Genomic DNA, 22,947 nt, shown 5'->3' with positions numbered 1-22,947 from the left:
GGGTTCATAGGACGCTCAAAGCAGCATCACAAGTAGAGGCTGTTGTTAAGAAGGCGTATGGAATACTGGCCTTCATCAATAGAGGAATTGAGTTTAGAAATCGGGAGATAATGCTGCAGCTGTATAGGACCCTGGTCAGACCCCACCTGGAGTACTGTGCCCAGTTCTGGTCGCCTCATTACAGAAAGGATGTGGAAGCCATAGAAAGGGTGCAAGGAGGTTTCCAAGGATGTTGCCTGGATTAGGTGGCATGCCTTATGAGGATAGGTTGAGAGAGCTAGGTCTTTTCTCCTTGGAGAGGCGAAGGATGAGAGGTGACCTGATAGAGTTGTATAAGATGTTGAGGGGTATTGATAGTGGATTCTCAGAGGCTTTTACCCAGGGCTGAAATGGTTGCCACAAGAGGTCACAGGTTTAGATACAGAGGAGATGTTAGGGGTAAGTTTTTCACTCAGAGGGTGGTGGGTGCGTGGAATCGGCTACCGGTAGTGGTGGTGGAGGTGGATTCGATAGGGTCTTTTAAGAGACTTTTGGATAAGTTCATGGAAGTTAGTAAGATAGAGGGTTATAGGTAATCCTAGTAGGTAGGGACATGTTCGGCGCAACTTGTGGGCCGAAGGGCCTGTTTGTGCTGTAGCTTTTCTATGTTCTATACAAACTAGTGTGGCAGGGAAATGTGAGCCTGCTGAAGAGTCGGGAGCTGCTTTGAACTTGTTTCTATAATACGACATATCAGCGCACAATGAAAGAGGCTCTAAGACTTATCTCAATTGCCTTAATTAACGCGAAAGTATCTTTTCTTTGGTGCATTTGTTGCCTTTAAGTAATGTTTGATATCAGCTTTCTCATTACATTAAAAGTCTTAAAATGTAAAATCTTGTCCTGTGGTTATTTTCATCAGTTGCTAGGAAATTCATCTCTCAAAAATTACCAGTCTCAGCGAGGATCATAACAAAGGCAATTAATGAAAGAAGCAATGGCCACATGAAGGGAAACATTTTTATGCATCAAGTGGTTAGGATCTGGGCTGCACTTCCTGAGATGTTGATGGAGGAAGATACAATCAAGGCCTTCAAAAGAGCTGTGAAATGAATTTCCAAGGCTGCGGAGTAATGCAAGGGAGTGGGACTAGTGTTCGCTTGAAACATGGTACCTTAATAAAGCCTATCTCCTTTTAATTCAAGGTAAAGTGGGGTGGAGCGGGCATTGGACCTCATGCACTCTGCCTGGAGACAGGTTTGTGTGACCTGGTTGCCTGGCGCAGGTCAAATCCTACTGAAAACCACATTAGTTTGAACACCTGGACACAAAAGGGAAGGCAGCTGTCATTGCTGCTTGCAAACTCTTGGAGGTAGTCAGAGCAAGAAATTTGGGCGAAGAAGAACTACAACAGGTATTTCTATGGCAGGCAAAAGAAATGGACTGCTTTTGGGTTAATTATCAAGCAAATGCAGCTGAGGACCAAACCCTTGATTGAAGGAACAAAGCTTGGAATTACCAGTGAGTGTCTTGCTGCTGACAGTCCAATCAAGCATACTCGGAAGATTGAGTGAAGAAGTTTAAAAGGGCACTGGAAGATTCTGGCGGAGCAGAGAAAAGTGTGTCTGTTGAATCATTGGAAGACATTTGGAACTTCCAATGTAAGACTATTTGCTGAGCCTGTGTCATATCGTACAAACATGATGTGTGGTTTTCAGTTGCTGGGAATACTTTTTTCTGTAGTCTGGTGTATTAGTTGCCTGCTAAGTAGTGTTTACCGTATGATGCTTTTAGTGTGTTTGTTACAGTAAAAGCCTTAAACTGTGAAATCTTTTTGTGTGATCCATTAAGTCAGATACTGGAAAATACATTTTTAATAGCTACCGGTCCCTATGGCAATTATAACACTGAGTAAGTTGCTCTTGCAGAGAGCTAGCTGACACAATGGGCCAAATGGCTTCCTTCTGAGCAGTAATAGTTTTATGATTCTATTCTTTGGTCAGAACCTTTCCACCCACAGCAGATGAGGGAACTTAATTTGGCATGAGGCCAAAAATCAGATTCCCGATGGTGGGATGAACTTTTGCAAATAAGTTTTTGGGGCTTTAAAAACCAGTTGAGTTTCCCAACAACCAGTGTCTGGAAACCCATTTGCGTGTAATTAAAAGGCCAGCTTGTCAGAATTAAGTGCCCCTTCCCAATTAAGTTCTCTGCCAGCGAGAAGTTAGAACGTTCACATTTAATTGGTAGATTTTCAATGATTACCGGTGAGTAGTCACTGCATTGTCCTCTTTGGCATGCGTCTGTCTATGCCGGATTATGCTTGAGACTGGGTGGCAGCATGCAAGTTACAGAGGATGACTGAGGAAGGGAGGGAGGCAGGCTTAGAAAGGAAGGGTGGATGGGCAAAGTCGGAAGAATTAGGAGGAAGGGTAGAGCAGTGGCTGAGCAATGGTGGCAAGGTTAGTGCGGGCTGTCTACGGTTTAGAGAGACGTGTTAAATCTACTCAAGCGGGCATTTTTCATGCTTTTATTCATGGGAGGGGTTGTCCACATAGTGGTGGTGGCAGAGGGAAGCTTGTAGAGGGTGGTACCATGGATGTCAATGTAGGAAGAGGGTTTAGATTAAGCTACAGAGAAGTAGAGGGTATGCTGACTGTGACATTGGGGGGAGCGTGAATCCATTATGTTAAAAATGGCAAGGTCATGTTTGAGTACTGTAGGTGTTCGTGGGGCAGTTATGAAAAGTCGGTTAATGGTAGCCTTGAGGACTGGTGAGATAATGGTCAGAATAGGCATCCCCACTTGGATGATTAAGAGTTCGGGGAGAGCAGAGATAAAGACAAATATTAGAGGGTCAAGGGTAGCAGGGGAGCTGCAATGTGGAAAGTGGGGAGATGAAAGATAATGTGGTGTTGGTGAAGGAAGTTGGGGCAATTTGGAGCACCAGTGAAGCTTAAGCTGAAGGCCATCTCCTCTTGACCAAGGCAGATAAGGCCAAAGTGCAACTTCATGGGGCCTGGGTGGGGGCTGGCCCCAATTTGCTGGGTTGAAACCGCAAGGTATCCAAGTAGATTATAATGGTGGATAAGAGGGTGGGTGGAATCTCTATGGTGGCAAGTACAGGGTCAACTTGAGGGTTATGGAGGCAGCTTAATAGTGTCTGAGAGAGAGTGCACAGATGTGATCCAGGCAACATGTATTCATGAACATGGATGTCCAAATGCAAGGAGCACTCATCTTTGTTCCTCCAGTATGGGCTTGGCCATGCTTGGCTGAATGGCACTAACACACCAGTAACTTCACCCACTACAAGTCCTTGCTCCCACTGTGGGTCTGTATTGCAACCCTGCAAGTAAAGAAATGGTGTGTATCTCATATCAGTAAAGGCCCAGCACATTCTACCCTTGCCCTATCGCTCACCAAATCACCCCAACTTCCTCCACGATGTTCCACGTTGGTCATATCTGCCTTGGATAGGGTGACGGGTAGACCAGTGCTAGGTCCAGGCCTTTCCATTGGCTGAATTGATCAGTGACGGAGGAAAAGTTTCAAACAATGCAATGATTACATGGGTCACTGCCGTGTGTTCATGGGGTACCTCCGAAATCCCTGATGAAGCTTAAGGCAGCCTTTCTTTTTGCTAGCCATGGTACAACTGAGGAGGAACTGGGACAGGGTGGCTTAGTGCCAGAAACAGCAATGGCCAAGTCAGCGGCTGCAGAGACTCCTCAAAGTACTTTCCGAGGGATCCCAATCGGGTGGCCAGATTTGTACCAAGGTCTCAACTTCAACAGTGATGCTCAAGGATGCCTCCTATATGTTTCAGGATCCTTGTATCTTGCATAGTGGATGATGTGAGACAATAAATGGTGATTGCATAGGCCCATGTCATCTGTGGGTATTCAAGAATGAAGTTTGTTCTTAGATGCACAGGATCATTTCAGCAAATAGCAGCAGAATGAGAATACACCGAGCATTAGCATGGTGCAATTATACATATATTTACAATTGTGATTGATATTTGCAACTATGCCATCTTTGTGCTCTTAATGTTTATTTATCTTTTTTAACATTACGCCTAGGTGCAACCCCAAACATCCACAACTGAGTTATAGACAACCTGATGACTACTATGCCCTGTTGACTGAGGACTTTTGCAGGTGTCCTCTGGTGGTCCTAGATCTAGAGGGCCCCAGCCTGCTAAGGGTCTCCTGCACAGATGTAGGTACACCCTCCTTAACCTGACCTGCTGGAGCTGATGAGGTGCTGGTAGAGAGTCGTGGCATCCTTGGATGAAGGGGGTGCCTTGCTGATGCTCCTTCTCCCTGTTGGTGTGCAATGGCACTTGCCTGACTCTGAGGGGAAGGGGCAGCTGAAAAACAGTCCAGCCCTCTTTAGCCACTGCTGCACTACACTCATGTCTAGAGTGATGGAGTGCAGGTCCAAGCTCTTATCTGGCAGCCACTGTTCTGCTGGACCTGGGTCTTCAGGGCAGTTGCCAAGTGCTTGATGCTGGTGCTACGATTGCAGACAAACCTTGCCTGGACTCCAGCATTTGGCACGGTCTAAGCATGGCCTCTGGTGTCTCTGCCGGAGGTTCCCTTGTATTCGCTGCATCTCCAGCATGCCTCTTATGACCAGGTCCAGAGGCTTGTCATCTACACAAGGCTCAGCTGGGGGCCTGGTCTCCAACAGTCCTCCAAGTGTCAGAGGCCTCAGCCGTCACTTCCTCTGCCAACTGTGGACCCATATTGGCAATGTGCTCACCAGATTGTGATCCTGAACCTACTCTAAAACATAACAGCCACCGGGGTGAATGTCTATGCTAATGGAGAGTGCAGGTGAATATTGTGACAGATTCTAAGGCATCATCCTCAAAGGTGGATTTGGAGCTGGAGCTCTGTGTGGTCTCCCTTTGCTTCCTTTTTCTGCTAGTGCCTGGAATGGAGAAGAAACAGATTTAGTGGTTGTCTAAGCAGGCTTTCTTATTTATATCTGCCAGCACTTCTGACATCTGCGGACTGGAGATATCATCTCTGGCTTGCTGGGGGAGTCCCAGCACACCTTTGGCGCTGGCATGGTTACACTGCTCCCCAGCTAGTTCCTCTTGAAAAATGCTACTGATTCTAATATCTGAAAGACAGTTGCTAGTCTGCTGATGTATGTGTTCTTGTCCGGCGGAGAGAAGGATTGATTGACCTTCCAATGGGTGCATGGGCAGTTTAGGAGCATGCATGCCTATACCAGCTTCTGAGCCCTCTCCAATAAATGATTAACAAGCTCAATGTCCTGTAACTGACAGCACATTGAGACATTCAATGCACATGTCCCATCGGCTGCTGAGTCCTGAACTCTCCTGTCCGACATTGTTCTGCACTCAGACATACAATTCCAGATGCCCAATGTGTCACTTTGCTGTGAGTACAGGTAGCACTTATCCTGCCCGAGCCCAACAGATCATAGAATCCTACAGTGCATAAGGAGCCCATTTGGCCCATCGAGCCTACTCGGACAACAATCTCACCCAGGCCTTCTCCCCATAATCCCGGCTATTTGCCATGCTAATTCCCCTGACACTAAGGGGCATTTAGTATGACCAATCAACCTAACCCACACGTCTTTGGAGTGTGGGAGGAAACCGGAGCAGCCAGAGGAAACTCATGCAGACACGGGGAGAACGTGCAAACTCCACACAGACAGTGACCCGAGGCTGGATTTGAACCGGATCCCTGGCATTGTGAGGCAGCAGTGCTAACCACTATGCCACCGTCCTGCCCTTCCATCCTCCATCCTTTTTCAGCATTGCTGGGTTGTTCTCTTGTGGGCCCGATTGGCACTAACCTCCATTGTGACCTCCGTCCATCCTGCAGTGGTCAGCCAGGAGGGCCTCCTGTTGCCATCCCTGGGAAACAACAACACCTGCCTTTGCTGACAGCCTGGAAGAAAAAACGCAGGGAGGCTTCGCTGAACTGCGGGGCCACACGTTGCCCGCTCTGCGAAGTTCTGCTATCTGCTATAGATCTCCCTCTGGAACGACAGCCAGACTGATGCTCCTGGCCCACAGTGAGCGAGTGGCTGTCGGTTTCCTCCGAGTGCTCCGCTTTCCTCCCACACTCCAAAGATGTGCGGGTTGGGTTGATTGGTCATACTAAATTGCCTCTTTAGTGTCAGGGGAATTAGCAAGGTAAATACTAGATATTATAAGCCTTTAAATATGATACCAGGACCTTTGACTCCATGAGGTAATGGTGGGGATGGTGTCTTCCTGCCTGCTGCTGCTGCAAGATTCACTATGCTCCTCACGCATGTGTATGTATGGAGCTGAGCAGCACGAGGTTGTACATGGCCAGCTGTTCTGTCTCCGAGTGCCAGTCATTCTCATTTCTACTCCCCCCACCCAATTTATAGACCAGGACAGATGATTCCGCCCCATACACCATGTTATGGATGACCGTTGACTATGGCAAATACATTCTAAATGTACGTGTCTATAATATCTTTTAAAATCTCAAACTGACCAGGTCAATACACAGGATTCCATTTAAAAGTATTCTTGGAATTACATACAGATGATGAACCGGTCTGATGGTTGAAGCTACAAGTTGTAAACACTTTATTCAATGACAGTGAAATAAATAGGCCTTCCATAATAATTAACTATTTTGTTTATACGCCAGGCATTATTTTGAGCTTTCCGCTTGTCGACTGTCATTGTCCATAAAGGAAAACTGGCTGTTAATTGATCTGTTTTGGAAGCAACTACAAGGCCAGACTGTGTTGGGGAAACTCACTGATTGATTGTGATAAAGTTGGACTGTGTCCTGAGATTGGGGCATTGAGTTGAGAACACTGATGTATCTCATCCATGACAAATTTTAAAACCAAGAGTTCGTGTCACCGAATCTTGATTTTTATCCTGCCTTCTCTCTCTTTAAAATAAAAAATCCAGGTGCTGTCCTAGACCAAAAAAATTTTGGCTTTTCACCAAGATTCATCAAAGTTAAAAGTTAAAGTTTATTTATTAGTCGCAAGTCAGGCTTACATTAACACTGCAATGAAGTTACTGTGAAATTCCCCTAGTCACCACACTCCGGTGCCTGTTCAGATCAATGCACCTAACCAGCACGTCTTTCAAACTGTGGGAGGAAACCGGAGGAAACCCTTGCAGACATGGGGAGAACGTACAAACTCCACACAGACAGTGACCCAAGCTGGGAATTGAACCTGGGTCCCTGGCGCAGTGAGGCAGCAGTGCTAATCACTGTGCCACCGTGCCGTGGTGTATATTTGTATAGTAGTTTAAAAAAACTTTAGTTTCAGTACTAAATGCAGTCATCTGCAATGTTTTGGAAGTTAATTTTCAGTCTTATTATCCCCGCCTTCCTGATCATAAGAGTTGAAGGTGTTCATTTTTTTCAATAATGACAAATGTTTATGCACTTTATTGTCTGACACACGAGTTATTTATATGAATGTAGTAATAGTTAAAAGATTCTATTTGCACAGGATGTTTTTAATAATAATGTATTACTGTATAGTCTGGGTACAATGTATGTTTCATTAACCAAGGTTTAAATCTAATTTTCGCAGGTGACACTTCATTGCTTGTGGCTCTAACTGCCATTAGCAATTTTCTTTATTGTTAGAAAAGCCATTCAGAATTGAACCAAAACTAATGACCAGGAAAGAAGAGGGGAGGAAGAGAGACACTAAATATGCTGAGATGTTGGGTGAAATGTTATTGCCAATGCACTGTCAATGAATAAGGGGGGCAGATGATCTACTATCACTCATACTGTACACTGGCACATTAGAATTGCATATTTCTGGCTGCACTAGAACTCCAAATGTAGCTTTTATTGGTCGTAAGGCTATATTAGTGCATGTGCAGGTTTAATGATCACTGAAGAAAATCATTGTACTCTAACCCACTTTTTCCCAGAACTGTGATGAAACTGAAGCTTTCTCTACTTTGCCATGTTGCTGCCATTTACTGGTTTTTCATACCTTAACCTGCTTGCACCTTAATAATTCATCCAACTCATCATAACCTTGATGGCGACCTGCCTGTCCTTGATTCTTGAGTTCTCCAGCAAACCTTGCGTACTTCACAGTCCTGGCGCAATGTTTCCTTAGTATTTGAAGGATCTTCTCGGCCTTTTGGCTAAGATCAAGTGTAGTATGGATCGCCTGCGCTTGGTTGGGGTCATTGGGTTACGCTGAGGCTTCATATGTTTCATATGAAGCAATTTTTAAAAGCAGCATCTCGGCCTTTTGGCTAAGATGCAAATGAGCTCAAGTCTTGGAGGAGGATCCTCCCCCTTCTCCAATCAGCTTGACTCATGTAGATCAGGCCCAGGATAGGGTGGTTTTGGTCTCCCGTCCTGTCTTGTCAGCCTGGATCTGAAATGTCTCAACTTGTTGAGACTCTGAATTGGATTTGATTTGATTGAATTGGAAAAGTATATTTAAAAAAAAATAAATTTGAAGGAATCCTACTCCAATCAGCTTGGCTCATGTAGATCAGGCCCAAGACAGGGTAAAGGGTTGCATACCCTGTCTTGTCAGCTTGGATCGGAAATGTCTCAACTTGTTGAGACTCTGAATTGGACTTGATTTGGTTGAATTGGAGAAGTATATTTTTATTTTTTTATTTTTTTTAATTTGAAGGAATCTGGGATGAGGATCTGGCATCTTTGGTATGACAGTGCAAGTGAATACAATGATTCTGTACACAAACTGCTTGCTACACCAGCCTGCGTAACCATTTCATTGTCAGTGAGGTGCTTTGTGAGAATGTGAACAGGATGTATAATACAAGTTCTCTTGTTCATGAGCGGTGGTGATAGTTTTGTAATGTTAAGCCATTTGAAAAATTAATCTTTATAAACCTGTGACCTTGACAGTGTAGATGCTGTTTCTTCCTGACTCTTTCTTCCCTGTTGCCGGTGAAAATCCTGAACTCCCTCCCTAACAGCAATGTGGGTGTACCTACACCACATGGACTGAAATGGTTCAAGAAGGCAGCTCACCACCACCTTCTCAAGGCCAGTTAGAGAAGGGCATTCAATGCTTGCTTGGCCAATGATGACCACATCCCATTGACAAATAATACAAAAGAATGAAGCCATTGTAATTTGTAAATTAAAGTTCTGTTAAAAAATCTTGTTTAATTTGTAATGCACTGTAATTTAAGTTTTTTAAATTTTTGCTAGTAAAATTGATTTGATTTTGATTTATTATTGTCACGTTATTAACATAGTGAAAAGTATTGTTTCTTGTGAGCTATACCGACAAAACATACCGTTCATAGAGAAGGAAAGGAGAGAGTGCAGAATGTAGTGTTACAGTCGTAGCTAGGGTGTAGAGAGATAAGTCCATTCAAAAGTCTGACAGCTGTTCTTGAGTTGGTTGGTACTTGACGTCAGACTTTTGTATCTTTTCCCAAAGAAAGAAGTTGGAAGAGAGAATGTCCGGGGTGCATGGGGTCCTTAATTATGCTGGTTGCTTTGCCGAGGCAGCGGGAAGTGTAGACAGAGTCAATGGATGGGAGGCTGGTTTATATGTATATTCATTTCTCAAAAACACACAACTGATATTTCTCTTTATTGACCTGTGTTGAACAAATTAGACCTTTAAGTCCATACTAATCTAAAACATAGGCCAGAATTTGCGCTGCCAGCGAGGATGGAAAATTTGATGCTCAGTCAGATCACTGTTCACCACAGCGGGAGAATCCCAACTGCGGGCGAGGCTGGAGAATTCAGCCCTGAGTGTCTATTTTTTGGCTCAAAACTCGCTCATTGTGTAGTTCATCAGTAAACCAAGGCTCATGATTGGAAAATTGTCTGATACAGCTGCAAGCATTCCATCCATGCAGCATTTCAGAGATACAAGGTTCTTTGCAGTAGAGGGCAGCATTGCCCAAATTTTAGTTCCATGTCAACTGCAGTTTTACCCAGTGATTTTATTTAAGCATGATGTCAGACAAACCTTCAGCCTATTCCATCGAAGGCAGGCAGATTTATTTAAACATTTATTTTTAATCTGCTGTACATTTTGTTGAAACTTTTAATATACTTCTATAGTGATAATTATACTTAGGGTCATCCATCTCCCCACCCACCCTTCCACCCTCTTTTTTTCCTCCTTTCTCTTTTGAATGCACTGGCTCTTGCAGGAGAATGGTTTCATGGGCACAATGGTACTTGGATACCTCAGTCATTCTTCATGTGTAAGCTTGAGATAGTTGCGCGTTGGCAGGATATTCTACTGCAAGCAGTGTTCACGTATGATATTGTCCTCATTTGATAACACAAGTGCTTTGCAGAAAGTGAAATGGGAATCCTACCTGATCTTATTTTTAATTATTTGGGCTAGGAGCAATCAGACTGATTTTAGTGCCACCACTCATTTTTAGGGCGGCACAGTGGTTAGCACTGCTGCCTCACAGTTCCAGGGACCTAGGTTCGATTCCCGGCTTGGGTCACTGTCTGTGCGCAGTTTGCATGTTCTCCCTGTGTCTGTGTGGGTTTCCTCCAGGTGTTCCGGTTTCCTCCCACAGTCCAAAGATGTGCGGGTTAGGTTGATTGGCCATGATAAATTGCACATAGTGTCCCAGGATGTGTAGGTTAGAGGGATTAGTGGGGATAGGACTTTGGGTGGGATTGTTGTCGGTGCAGAATCGATGGGCTGAATGGCCTCCTTCTGCACTGTAGGGTTTCTATGAATTCACTCTTACTTCACTAAGATTGGTTAACTCAATGCAAGCCAGAGATTGAATCTGAGGCCCTCTGATATGCATGGCTTGGTAATAGCGATACAATATATTTATCGTCAAAGTCATCTGGATTCTCTACTTCTAATTGTAACATACTTTAATATTTATAATAGGCTTGCATATTTATAATAAAAACAATTTATATTTTTATGGTCTCTTTCAATGTAATTAGTGCAGCAAAGTAACTGACGCTGAGTGGTTGAGAGAAGTGTTAGGACTGGCAACCAAAGGCATTATTGAGGAGGAGAGTTCTGAGGAGGCTTTTGTAGAAATCATAACATTTAACAAAATAAGCTGAAAATCTCTTGCCATAATCTGCAGTAATAGTTGGTAACAGTTTTGAGGTTTAATGCTTGGACTTTTAAATTTCTATTTTCACACTGCTGGTTTTATTAAGCTTTGTGGAACAGATTAATAAGTCACGGTGAATCTGTGACTTTTAGCAGCAGGAAATGGGTTATAAGTTCTCTCCTGCATAAAGATGACATGACCAATAATGCAGCTGACAATAAGATGGCTCTTTCCAAGCATGAGGCAGCCAACTTTGACAGATGATGACTGTTGGAGCCTTAAATGTAGAGTTTATGTGCGTGTGTTGGTTTGCCATGCTCCAAAATATGGAGTCTCCCCTTGTGGTTCACAGTATGAATGTTTAGTCATTACACTTGGACCACGATATATTTTATAGCCTATATCTTTCAGCATTATGATACATTTTCAACTTGAGTGGGAAAGAAAACCAAGCTGGGTGGCTGATTTGATATCGCTCGTTTTATGTCCCATCTCACAGAAACCCTACAGTGCAGAAGGAGGCCATTCGGCCCATTGAGTCTGCACCAACAACAATCCCACCTGGGCCTTATCCCTGTAACCCCACATATTTACCCCGCTAATCCCTCTAATTTACGCATCCCGGGACACTAAGGGGCAATTTAGCACAACCAAAGCACCTAACCCGCACACCTTTGGACTGTGGGAAGAAACCGGAGCACCTGGAGGAACCCTATGCAGACACAGGGAGAACACACAAAGTCCACACAGACAGTGACCCAAGCCGGGAATCAAACCCGGGTCCCTGGAGCTGTGAGGGCAGCAGTGCTAACCACCATGTCACCATCTAATTGGAAAGAAAGAAGAGATTGAAATTGTGTTGGATTAGTTTCTTCCTTTCCCACATTTCTTCCAGTGTCATATACCATTCCTGATCAGGAGACCAGCGTCCCCCCCCCCCCCCCCCCCCCCCCCCCCATAAACTTAAAGTACGGACAGCACTGTGCTCCTCTGTTGTGTTACGTCTGGGCTTTTAAAGTCACAGTGGAAAGAGTTAAGAGCACAAGCTCCGGTTCTGGCACTGAATGTTAATATTGTAATACTTTATTTAAATAATTTAAAAGAATCGTTTAACTTTTTTATCCTCCTTCAGAAATCCAAGAATATGCTCGCGAGATAGGAATTGATCCTGAAAATGAGCCAGAGCTAATGTGGTTAGCCAGGGAGGGTATTGTGGCACCTTTACCCCAAGAATGGAAGCCCTGGTAAGTTGACAGAAGACCAATTGACTTTTCAGTGTGATTTTAGTAAAGCATAAATGATATGAATGTGAAAAATATCCAGCAATGCATTACAAACTTGGAATTTGTCAGATATTGGCATTTTGGATAAAGCAATTATATTTCTGTCACCGATAGTAACAATGGTAAGGCCAACTTTAATTGATGAAGTGTCCTGGTGCAGTAGTGAAAAGTATTGGTTGAGGTGCATTTTGTACTTTAGCACATTACTCCCAAAACGTTAAATATCTCGAGAGACAACACTGACCAATCAAAAATGTGAGATTGTGGAATTTCCTGACAATATGATCTTTTTTCTGGTAATGTCCCAAGCATTACAAGTCCTAAGTGCAGCATGGTGGCACGGTGGGTTAGCACTGCTGCCTCTCAGTGCCAGGGACCTGCATTCAATTCCAGCCTAGAGTGACTGTGTGGAGTTTGTGCGTTCTTCCCGTGGCTGTGTGTGGGTTTCCTCTTGAGTGCTCCAGTTTCTTTCCACAGTCCAAAGCTGTGCCGGTTAGGTGGATTGGCCATGCTAAATTGCCCCTTAGCATCCAAAGATGTGTAGTTAAGGAGAATTAACCATGGTAAATGTGTGGGGTTATGGGAACAGGGCGCAGGGGGTAGGCCTGAGTAAGATGTTCTTTTGGAGAACTGGTGCAAACTCAATGGGCCAAAGGGGCTCCTTTTTTACTGTAAGAACTATGGATTCTATGAAATTCTGTACCCTGTGTTATGTCATTTTCAATGAAAAGTAATCTTTTTGACCAGTTAGGCTTTCTTTATCATTTTGATAGTCCTTCCCCCCCACCCAACCTTCGCCAGTTCCACTTCCTTTAAATCCTTACTAAGTAACTAAACATCTCAATTGATTTTGATTTGGAACAAAGTATTTCACAATCTAACAACACTTTTAATGGTAAGAAACCAAGAGCTGGGAAGGAGCAAAGGGATTTGGGTGTAACTCCCCTATCATGCACAGGTATAAAAGGCTAATGGAATATTGGCTTTTATCTTAAAGGGTTGGAATACAAGTGGGAATAAATTGCGCTTCAGTTGTATAGACCTTTGGTCAGGTGCATTTGGAGTACTGCGTTCAGTTCTGGACACTACAGCTCAGGAAACTATAGTGTAGATTTACAAGAATTATAATGCAGTTTACAAGATTAAATTATGAGGACAAAAACAGAAAATGCTGGAAAATCTCGGCAGGTCTGAGAGCATCTGTGGAGAGAGAATACAGCCAACATTTTGAGTCTGGGTGACCCTTTGTCAGAGCTGAGCTCTGACGTGCTGGGATTTTCCAGCATTTTCTGTTTTTGTTTCAGATTCTAGCATCCACAGTATTTTGCTTTATAATTACGAGGACAGTAATATAAACCTGAAGTGTATTCCTTTGATCTTAGAAGATAGATTAGAAATCTTAGAAACCTTAGAAATCTTAGAAACCCTACAGTACAGAAAGAGGCCATTCGGCCCATCGAGTCTGCACTGACCACAATCCTACCCAGGCCCTACCCCCATATCCCTACATAGTTACCCACTAATCCCTCTAACCTACGCATCCCAGGACACTAAGGGGCAATTTTAGCACGGCCAATCAACCTAACCCGCACATCTTTGGACTGTGGGAGGAAACCGGAGCACCCGGAGGAAACCCACGCAGACACGAGGAGAATGTGCAAACTCCACACAGACAGTGACCCAAACCAGGAATCGAACCCAGGTCCCTGGAGCTGTGAAGCAGCAGTGCTAACCACTGTGCTACCGTGCCGCCCATTAGGCGATCTAATTGAGGTATTTAAGAAGATAAAGGAATTGGAAAGGGTAGGTACAGAGAACCAATTTTCTCGGTGGGGAAATCCCAGAACAGTTTTTTAAAATTAGATCTTGACCATGCAGGAGTGCAATGAGGGAGCTTTTTTTCACGCAAAGGGTAGTAAAAATGTGGAACACTGTCATGTCTGCCCCTGGATGCTTGGTTATTGAGATTTTCAAGATGGAGATAGTTGTTGGGTAAGATCCTCAAAGGTGGATTACTTGAGTTGAGGAACAGATCAGCCATGATGCGATTGGGTGACAGAACAGGCTTAAAGGGCTGAATGGCCTCCACCTGTCCCTGTGTTAGAAGGGTACTGTCCCTGTCTAATGAACCTGAGCTTTTTGGTCTATCTTGACCACTTGCCCAAAACAGGTTTCAGTTGTTTCTCTATGTAGCTGCACCATTGGAAGAAAAATGTTGCATATTTTAAATAGCGTGAAGCCAGCTGTGTTATGAAAATGGGTATTTCCTTTTACTCATTAATCCCTGTTCAGGGATTCGGACATTTACATTTGGGACAGTAAATCCCTTTTTACAAGGATTTGTAGACTTAATGACAGAATGGCAAATCCTGGTTTATCGAGACTTGGGCAGTGAACTTGATTCCTGGGTCTGGCTGCTTTGCTCAGTTATGCATTGTGTTCCTGCATTAAAATAATGATAACTGTTTACCTGTAAAATAAGAGGGAGTAGGATTTCCCAAAAAGCAGGCTTATGGTATTTGAATTGATGGTGCAATTATTCATGCAATATTAATGTTATTACTGGAGTGAAAATTATTGAATACAGCAGTCACAACTTGGAAATTGTGTCAATGTCAGTCAGTCAGTGCCACGTGCAATGTACAGAGCTTCATCTTTTGTTTTATTGGATCCGAATTAAACTACTGTTTGTTTAGCTGCACAAGTTCCCTACCGATTCGATAACAACGTAGAGAGCTATGGAGAACAGAATAGCAAACAAGGGGAAGTGGTGGGATTGAAATAATTGGACAAGCGGAGTATCTAAGTTGATTGTGTGCGTGTGTGTACTCTATACATCATTACTGTTGTGCGGAACCTCTAAAGTGTTTATAGTTTAACTAATAAATTAGAAATGCATGTTCTCTCAAAATTCATGTGAACCAAACAGCAGTAAATGTTGGCAGCCCAAACTTCACCTGGCAAAACATAAAAACAGCTGCTGCCTGATGATTAAATGCCGGGAAGCACACAAAAGCCATTTATTCCTTTGTACACTCAGGCTACCGACATTTATTGCTTAATTATAGGATTCTGTATAGAATAGACAGTGTTTGTTTAGTCATAAATGCACCGTTTTAAAGTTCAGTGCAGCCTGCATAAAATCAGCTTTAATAAGGTCATATTCCACTTAATATTTGACAGCGTTTATATTGTGATGAATTGATCTTAAATGACAATCCATTAAAATTTGATCTAAAATTTAAATTTCATCTGTAGATTAACTTTTAAAAACATTTAAATTAGCCTAAAATTTTAATGGATCGTCATTAAAGATGTATTTCTCTATCTTCCTTTGCACACGAGCAAAGATGGGCTATTTGGGCAGTCAATCTCGCTCTAATATTAAACACTCCTGACCTTTTTTTCCCTGTTTGGACTAATTTTATGGTTGATGCATTCTCGATGGAAAAGCTGCACCCAAAACAAGTACAGATCAGAGTTACAGCATTGTATTCGCCATAGTTCTTCTGCCAGCTTTTCTATCAAGCAATTTTTACTTACCGAGCAACTATTGATCCCGCTTTCGTTTAAATACCTCAATTATCTTCACGTCTATGATGTTGAGGCGATGCATTCAAAGTTCTCAGACCCCTGTGGGTGCAGAGAAGTTTGTCCTTGATTCACTTTTTTAACTGACTTAACTCTACTATTATGCCGCCTTTGTTCTAAATTCTGCTCCTGGAGGGAATATTCATTTCCTGCATTCTCCCTTGATTACCTTTGTTACTTTAAACTCCTAATTTTTAGGGAATATAACCTAAATTTGCCTGATCTCTAATCCTAGCCTCGTCCCTTCACTCCAATAATCCTTCTTTGAAAAATGTGTGAATTTACAGCAATACACTGATCTTCCTAGACTATTAAGAGTCTTACCATTTTGGATACGCTTTCATTCACTATTTTTTCTTCTTAATGTTATGCTACAAGTTTTGAATTGTAAAATCATATGAATTCAGTACTTTTGAAATAAGAGAAGTACTTGCAATCATCTGATTGCATTGGGGAATACTTTTGTTTTACAGCCAAAACACTATTGACTCCGAGGTAAATTTGCAGTTGTTCCAAACTACAAATCTTAACATATCAGAACACTTTCTGGTCTCTTCTGTTATGTAGAATTAATGATCACAGACATAAATTGTTAAAGGGGAACTGAACTTTATTGCAAAGACCATTCTGTTAACTAAATTACCAAGTGTCTCTTGTGCTCTGTATCCACTTATGTAACACTCCTCGGTTTCGATATACCTTTCCTGTATACCATTGACTTGATAATCAGTAATTACGTAGGGGCAAAGTGACAATGCCAAGGGAGCACCTTGGCACTGCCTGCCAGGCTTCGGGCAATGCCAAGGGGGTGGGGCGAGAGTAGGGTGGTGCCTCTTGCGGGGAGGGGGAGATCTGTGGGGGTGGCCTCTCTGCACTCGGAGATGACAGAGGGAGGGAGGCCAGCAATCGGGGCCGTTGTGGGTGGGGGGGAGGGGGGGCGGTGGTGTTGGGAGATACTTCTGACGGGGCGGGGGGGTGGTGGTTACGGGGCTGGACAGCAATTGGGAGGCCGGCAGTGTTGGGCTACTCGCATGCGCCGATCTCCGCCATGACAGATCGGTGCATGCACAGTGGCCTGCTCAGCGCTATGCTGCCGGCCTCTCGGACAGCAATAGGTCCCCCTCTCTGATTTTTAATATTCATTCGAGGGCTCTTGGGTGATGCACAGTGGAAGATTCATTATGAAAATCCCGCTGAAAAAACCAGCGTGATTTCCTTCAGCTTTTACGTGAATTCAGCACTTAGAATTTTTGGGGGGAGAATCCCACCTCTAATTCTTCCTTCAGTATTAAGTGGTTTAAAGTTTTTGTGTTGAAATTACATCCAGTAAAGTGAATGCAGTCAGTTCACTGTGTTGCCAGTTGCATCTTCTGAAAAGTTATATACTCTACAAGACGTTTCAAATGTAGCCTCGATATTATAGGTAACTTTAATTAAAATAAAGTGAGACACAGACTTTTAATAAAAGGGCAACTCCACAAAGAGAAAATAAAATACATTTCTGTTACTCTTATCGGAGTCCCACCACGTTGGCTAAATTAGGAATTTTATTAATATTTTCTCAGTATATCTTCTTTCCTCTAACTTCTTGCTGTATATCAGTGATGATTAGTATGCTACAACAGTGGTGTGGTGTTGTAACAAAAATAGATTTATTATGGATTTTAGAGATCGTTTACAATACATATTTTTGAATGATTGCTTTCTCTTGTCCGAGGCAGCCAAGATGTCACTGGTGATGTCTACTACTTTAACTTTGTGTCGGGCCAGTCAACGTGGGATCATCCATGTGATGAACAGTACCGAAACCTGGTTTCTTTGGAGCGTGAGAAACTGCATGCTCTGGGTGGAAGCAAAAAGAAAGAAAAGAAAAAGAAGAAGGAAAAAAAAGAAAAGAAAGAAAAGGAGCTGTTCAGGTCTACCACAGTGAGTCTTTAATTCTTCAATCCAAATTTAATCATTCCTGTGATTTTTCCCTCTGCTTTCATTCCACCTTTTAATTTCTTGCCTCCTGAGAAAGAGATTGATCCTCTTGCTGCTGTAGTTTCGCAGGTGGTGGTTGCTATCTTGATGAAGTGGTCTTTATCCGTGTGTGTGTGTGTGTGCTTTGTGGGTGATCATCAAGTTATTTGCCAGACCCCCGAGCTCACTTGTTATTCACACTCAGCCACTTCCAGGCAATACGTTTTTGAGTTGGAACTGTCTCTCCACCTCCCCCCACCGCCCACCTCCTTCTCCCCTGCCCCATCACCCCCCTCCTCTCTCTTTTTCTCTCACCAAAGGCGCTTCGGATAATTGTAATGCCTCGCTGACTGAATCAGCTTAGCACAAACTGTGACCAAACTTGTGGCGGGTAAATGTAGATGTGGACTGGGTAGAATTGCCTGATTGTGTGTTGTAACTTCCATGTGTTTCCATATAAATTTAGTTGCGATGGCTCAGTTACTGACTGTATAAATGGATAGAACCATTAGGCAAGGTTCTTTTTCTTTAATTCCCTTTTGATGCACCAAAGACATGCTGAATTGAAATCTCATTTATAGCTACGCAAATTAAGTATTTGATATCAAAGTAATTCAATATAGACACAAAAATCCTCTTCAGTCTTCAATGCAGGCATTTCTTTTGTGCCATGAACTACCACTTTTTCTCAATTAATATTCACAGTGCATATTTAATTAGTTTTAACAGTGAATGAAACATTGCTTTCCGCAAAGTAATTCATTCACATCACTCCCTGTTTGATAGTTGTTTTTTCAGAGAAGAAATCTGACAAATTATGGCACAGGAGATGCAAATATTGCCATCTCTGAGCCACATCTTCCAATTATTTATTGCAAAAAAATTCTAAGTGGTCATGTGGGGATTTATCTGCCGTGTCTGACCTGTAACTTGTTAAAATAATTATATATGGTTTTAAAATTTTATTTAATATGATGCTGAATTGTAAGTGTTTGAAAATATGATGTTTTGAGAAGAAATAAGAGTGAATCTGCAACAGGAAAGCTGCGGTCTCAGAGGTGAGGAGGCTGGACATAGGACCACTGCATTGTAACCTAAATTCTCTCTGACTCATGTTTCCTATAGCTGCAATGCTGTGCTCCAGCACTGGATTACAAAACCGCCTCTAATTTTCAACAGAAAATGTTGGCAGCATTCAGGCAGTATTTGTGGAGAGAAAAACAGAGTTAACGTTTCAGGTTAATAACCTTTCACCTTTTGAGTTGTCGGTGGCACAGTGGTTAGCACTACTACCTCACAGCGAATTCCCGGCTCGGGTCACTGTCTGTGTGGAGCTTGCACGTTCTCCCCGTGTCTGCGTGGGTTTCCTCCAGGTGCTCCAGTTTCCTCCCACATTCTGAAAGACGTGCTGGTTAGGTGCATTGACCCGAACCAGGCGCCTAGGAGTGTGGCGACTCGGGGAATTTCACAGTAACTTAATTGCAGTGTTAATGTAAGCCTTACTTGTGACTAATAAATAAACTTTAAATTTGCTACTTTAAAGATCATCGGCCTGAAACGTTAACTCTGTTTCTCTCCCATAGACATTGCCTAACCTGCTGATTTTATCAGCATTTTCTGTTCTTTAGATTTCCAGATTTCGCTTTTCTGTAATTTGGAACTTGGTCAAGAATATGACCGGTTGCATTTCAAAAATGGAATGTCTTGTTTCCTACAATGAACAAATGTTGATGCTAAACTAGTCTCTCTAAGCTATAAACCATCAGTCTGATTGAACATTTGCAGGTCTTAGTGCTTGGGTTTATCTATCGAATTGCAATGACCCAATAGTAAAATGAAAAATAATCTAGCACAGGGCTACCATTAGCAACATGGCATAGATAATCTTTTAAATTCATTTTGTTTTGTTATATCTCTGCTTGTATTTTCTCTTGTGCTTTTGTCGCATTTTTAAATACAAGGTATATGGGAAAAAGTATTGGATAGTTTTTTAAAAAAAACAACCAACCAGAAATGCTACCTATAATGTGTCTAGCCTTTTTCCACACTGTTCTCCAGTATAAACTGGTTATTTTCAATTGCTTTTCTCGCTTCCGGATTGCTTCATTGCTGTCAATGCAAAGGTGTCTTCAGCGTCTAGCATCATTGTGGAAGACGGGGGCGGGGGGGAAGCAAAATAGCCACTCTACAAAGTTCCTTGATAAACTGAGTGCCAACCTGTAGCATAATTCACAGGGCACAGAATCTTTGAAATATCACCCGGCTGACTTTCACATGACTTTCAAGCCTTTTTAATTTATTTTTTATTCTTTGTTTAGGGAAGCCAGTTAGAACCACGAATATTTCCTTCTCTATCTAATTGTAGCCTAGCTTGCTCTTCTCATGATCCTTTTAACAAGTTTGCACGTTTTGAGTGTTTGCCTGATACTCAGATTAAGTCTGAGGGTACAGACCTGAAAGAGGCCAGTGGCTTGCAACCATCTTTGAAACCAATGTCAATCGATAAATCTATAACTATCAATTTCCCAAGTAATCTACAACCTTTTAAAAAAGAAAACGTTAGTCAAAAAATATTTGAAGGTGTCGAGAAAATTCTAGGAAGAACAGTTTCTTTTGATCAAAGACTTCGAGCTAGTTGCAGTGATCTGGATAGACCAGAAGAAGCCAAGAAGGCTGCTGTGGCAAGTAGATGCTGGAGTTTCCCTGACTCCAGTTTGGATAGAGTGAGTTTAGAAGATTTAAGTAAAGAACCGGCTAACATACCAAAGAAGTCAGCAAAATGTAAGCAAAGTGCAGAAATGCTACAGTCTGACAACAAAAGAATTTCATTTGCACTTGAAGAACAGACATTCAGTGACACAGAAAGCAAGAAAATTCCAGTTGAAAATCCGCGGAAAAGTAATTCAATTCGGAATAAACAACCAATTGGTGAGATACCAGAAAATAATGGAGGAGAAAACCAGGTTAATGAAAACTTACCAGAGGATTGTATTGAGGAGGTTGTTGTGCTGCTGGTCTGTGACACAAAAAATTCAGTTTGCAATAGCAGCAGTAAAGCTATTAAGCCACAGAGCAAGTACTTAAAGGGATCAATGCTCAGGAATGCTTGAGGAAGAGCACTTGACAGCGAAGGTGCAAATTGGTCAGAATGAATTAGTTCGGGTGGTGAGTGAGCCCTGGCTGCTGGACACCAAAACTGTGCAAAAATGAGTAAAACACAGAAATATTTAAGAATGGAGGAACAGTAAATATCAAACGTAAACCAGTTGGCCACTTATGCAATGTCTTAACCTTAGGAAAGCTCCTTGATAAAGAAGACAGCATGATGAGAACATGGAGCAAAGTTGAAACTCCTGAATCAAATGTGAGTGAATTAGTTAACAAAGAATTGGTTACCAAAAAAAAAGATATAAACTCTGTTTTTACTTCAAGTTGTTTGAATCACGTGCCACAGAAAGATGGACCTGATATGCGTGATATTCTTGAACAGAATGAGGATATTAAATCTGAGAAAAAAGTCACAGACATTCTAGATTGTGATGTTTATAATCCCTTCACTGAGCAAAACTTGAACTGTTTGGAAAAAGAATCTGACTGCTTGTCTTCTTCACGTTCATCACTAAAACAAAATCTTGCCACGGCTTACGACAGCTGGCTTCAGAGTCCAGTCTGGAAGAAGTGTGACGATGATTCTTATTCAGAGGATCAGAGGTTTTACCAGGAAATTCTCAAAAAAGTAATAACAAACCAAGAAATTAAAGGAGGTTTTTCTGAAAATACAGGGCTAATTACACAAGGAAGACAAACTCCTAATCTGCGTAGCAACCAAAATGAAGATATTGATTCTGGGTTTCATTCAGATGTTTACAATTGTGATCTTCTTCCAATTTTTTTAACTACCTCACATTGTGAGGATGAAATTATTAGAATTGATCATGGAGTTGCAGGATCTATACACGGGCAAGTTGAATGCTCAGGCTGTGGAGAAGCAGCCTTTTTGAGCTCTCAGTTGTACCTTCGATCTGGACAGGCTGCTGGAGCAGCATTGGTAACTGGATTGGCACGTCTGGAAGAAGATTCTGAGAGAATTTTTGATCAAGTGGCTGGCAATAGCACTAATTAGAATCTTAGAACTAAGGAGCATCAGACAGAGAGTAATGGAGAAGCAGGAGAAACTGTAAGTAAGATGGTTGCTGCCTATATACAGTCTAGAATTGTTGAGTTGTAAAATAATGTTTCCCTTGAGTTTGAGCAATAAGGAACCGTACAGAAAGGTGAAATCTGTACACTACTTACTAAAATCGGGCATTGTGAATCAATGTATTTTGAAAAATGGCCCACAACAACTTGAACAGGTGAACCTGTTAGAAATTAAAACTCAGCCTATATTACTGACATTTGATTTGATTTATTATTGTCACATGTATTAACATGCAGTGAAAAGTATTGTTTCTTGCGCGCTATACAGACAAAACATACCGTTCATAGAGAAGGAAACGAGAGAGTGCAGAATGTAGTGTTACAGTCCTAGCTAGGGTGTAGAGAAAGATCAATTTAATGCGAGGTAGGTCCATTCAGAAGTCTGACAGCAGCAGGGAAGAATCTGTGCTTGAGTCGGTTGGTACGTGACCTCAGACTTTTATATATTTTTCCCGAAGGAAGAAGGTGGAAGAGAGAATGCCCAGGGTGCATGGGGTTCTTAATTATGCTGGCTGCTTTGCCAAGGCAGTGGGAAGTGTAGACAGAGTCAATGGATGGGAGGCTGGTTTATGTGATGGATTGGGCTACATTCACGACCTTTTGTAGTTCCTTGCGGATGAATGGCAGTGAGAAGTGCAATGATCTCCCCTATAGAAATAGTTACGTCAGTTCCAAGGCAGGACAGTGCTTGGCAGATTGCCCTGATCAAATAGTCCGTGCAAACCTTTTAGAAGAAGGATGTGATTCTTGTGTTGGTTTATTTGTTTCTAATTTGTTCTAAAGCTTCTGACTAAGGAGCATTTTCTGCCTCAATCACTGAGTTGAATGATTAGTATCACCTAATCATTACTTCCCGAT

General features: G+C 42.4%; 1 protein-coding gene across 1 annotated transcript in view; it reads left to right on the top strand.

Annotated features, from left to right (window-relative positions):
• cep164 (centrosomal protein 164) overlaps positions 1 to 22,947 on the top strand; it is a 220,549-nt gene that overhangs the window by 35,088 nt on the left and 162,514 nt on the right. Inside the window, exons 5-6 of the mRNA XM_078198959.1 lie at positions 12,186 to 12,297; positions 17,649 to 17,853. Coding sequence (XP_078055085.1) covers positions 12,186 to 12,297; positions 17,649 to 17,853 — 317 coding nt within the window. The remainder of the gene's footprint in view (positions 1 to 12,185; positions 12,298 to 17,648; positions 17,854 to 22,947) is intronic.

Source organism: Mustelus asterias, chromosome 27 (assembly GCF_964213995.1).
Source record: "Mustelus asterias chromosome 27, sMusAst1.hap1.1, whole genome shotgun sequence".
Taxonomy (NCBI): Eukaryota; Metazoa; Chordata; class Chondrichthyes; order Carcharhiniformes; family Triakidae; genus Mustelus; species Mustelus asterias.
This window is presented reverse-complemented; position numbering and strand designations above follow the sequence as displayed.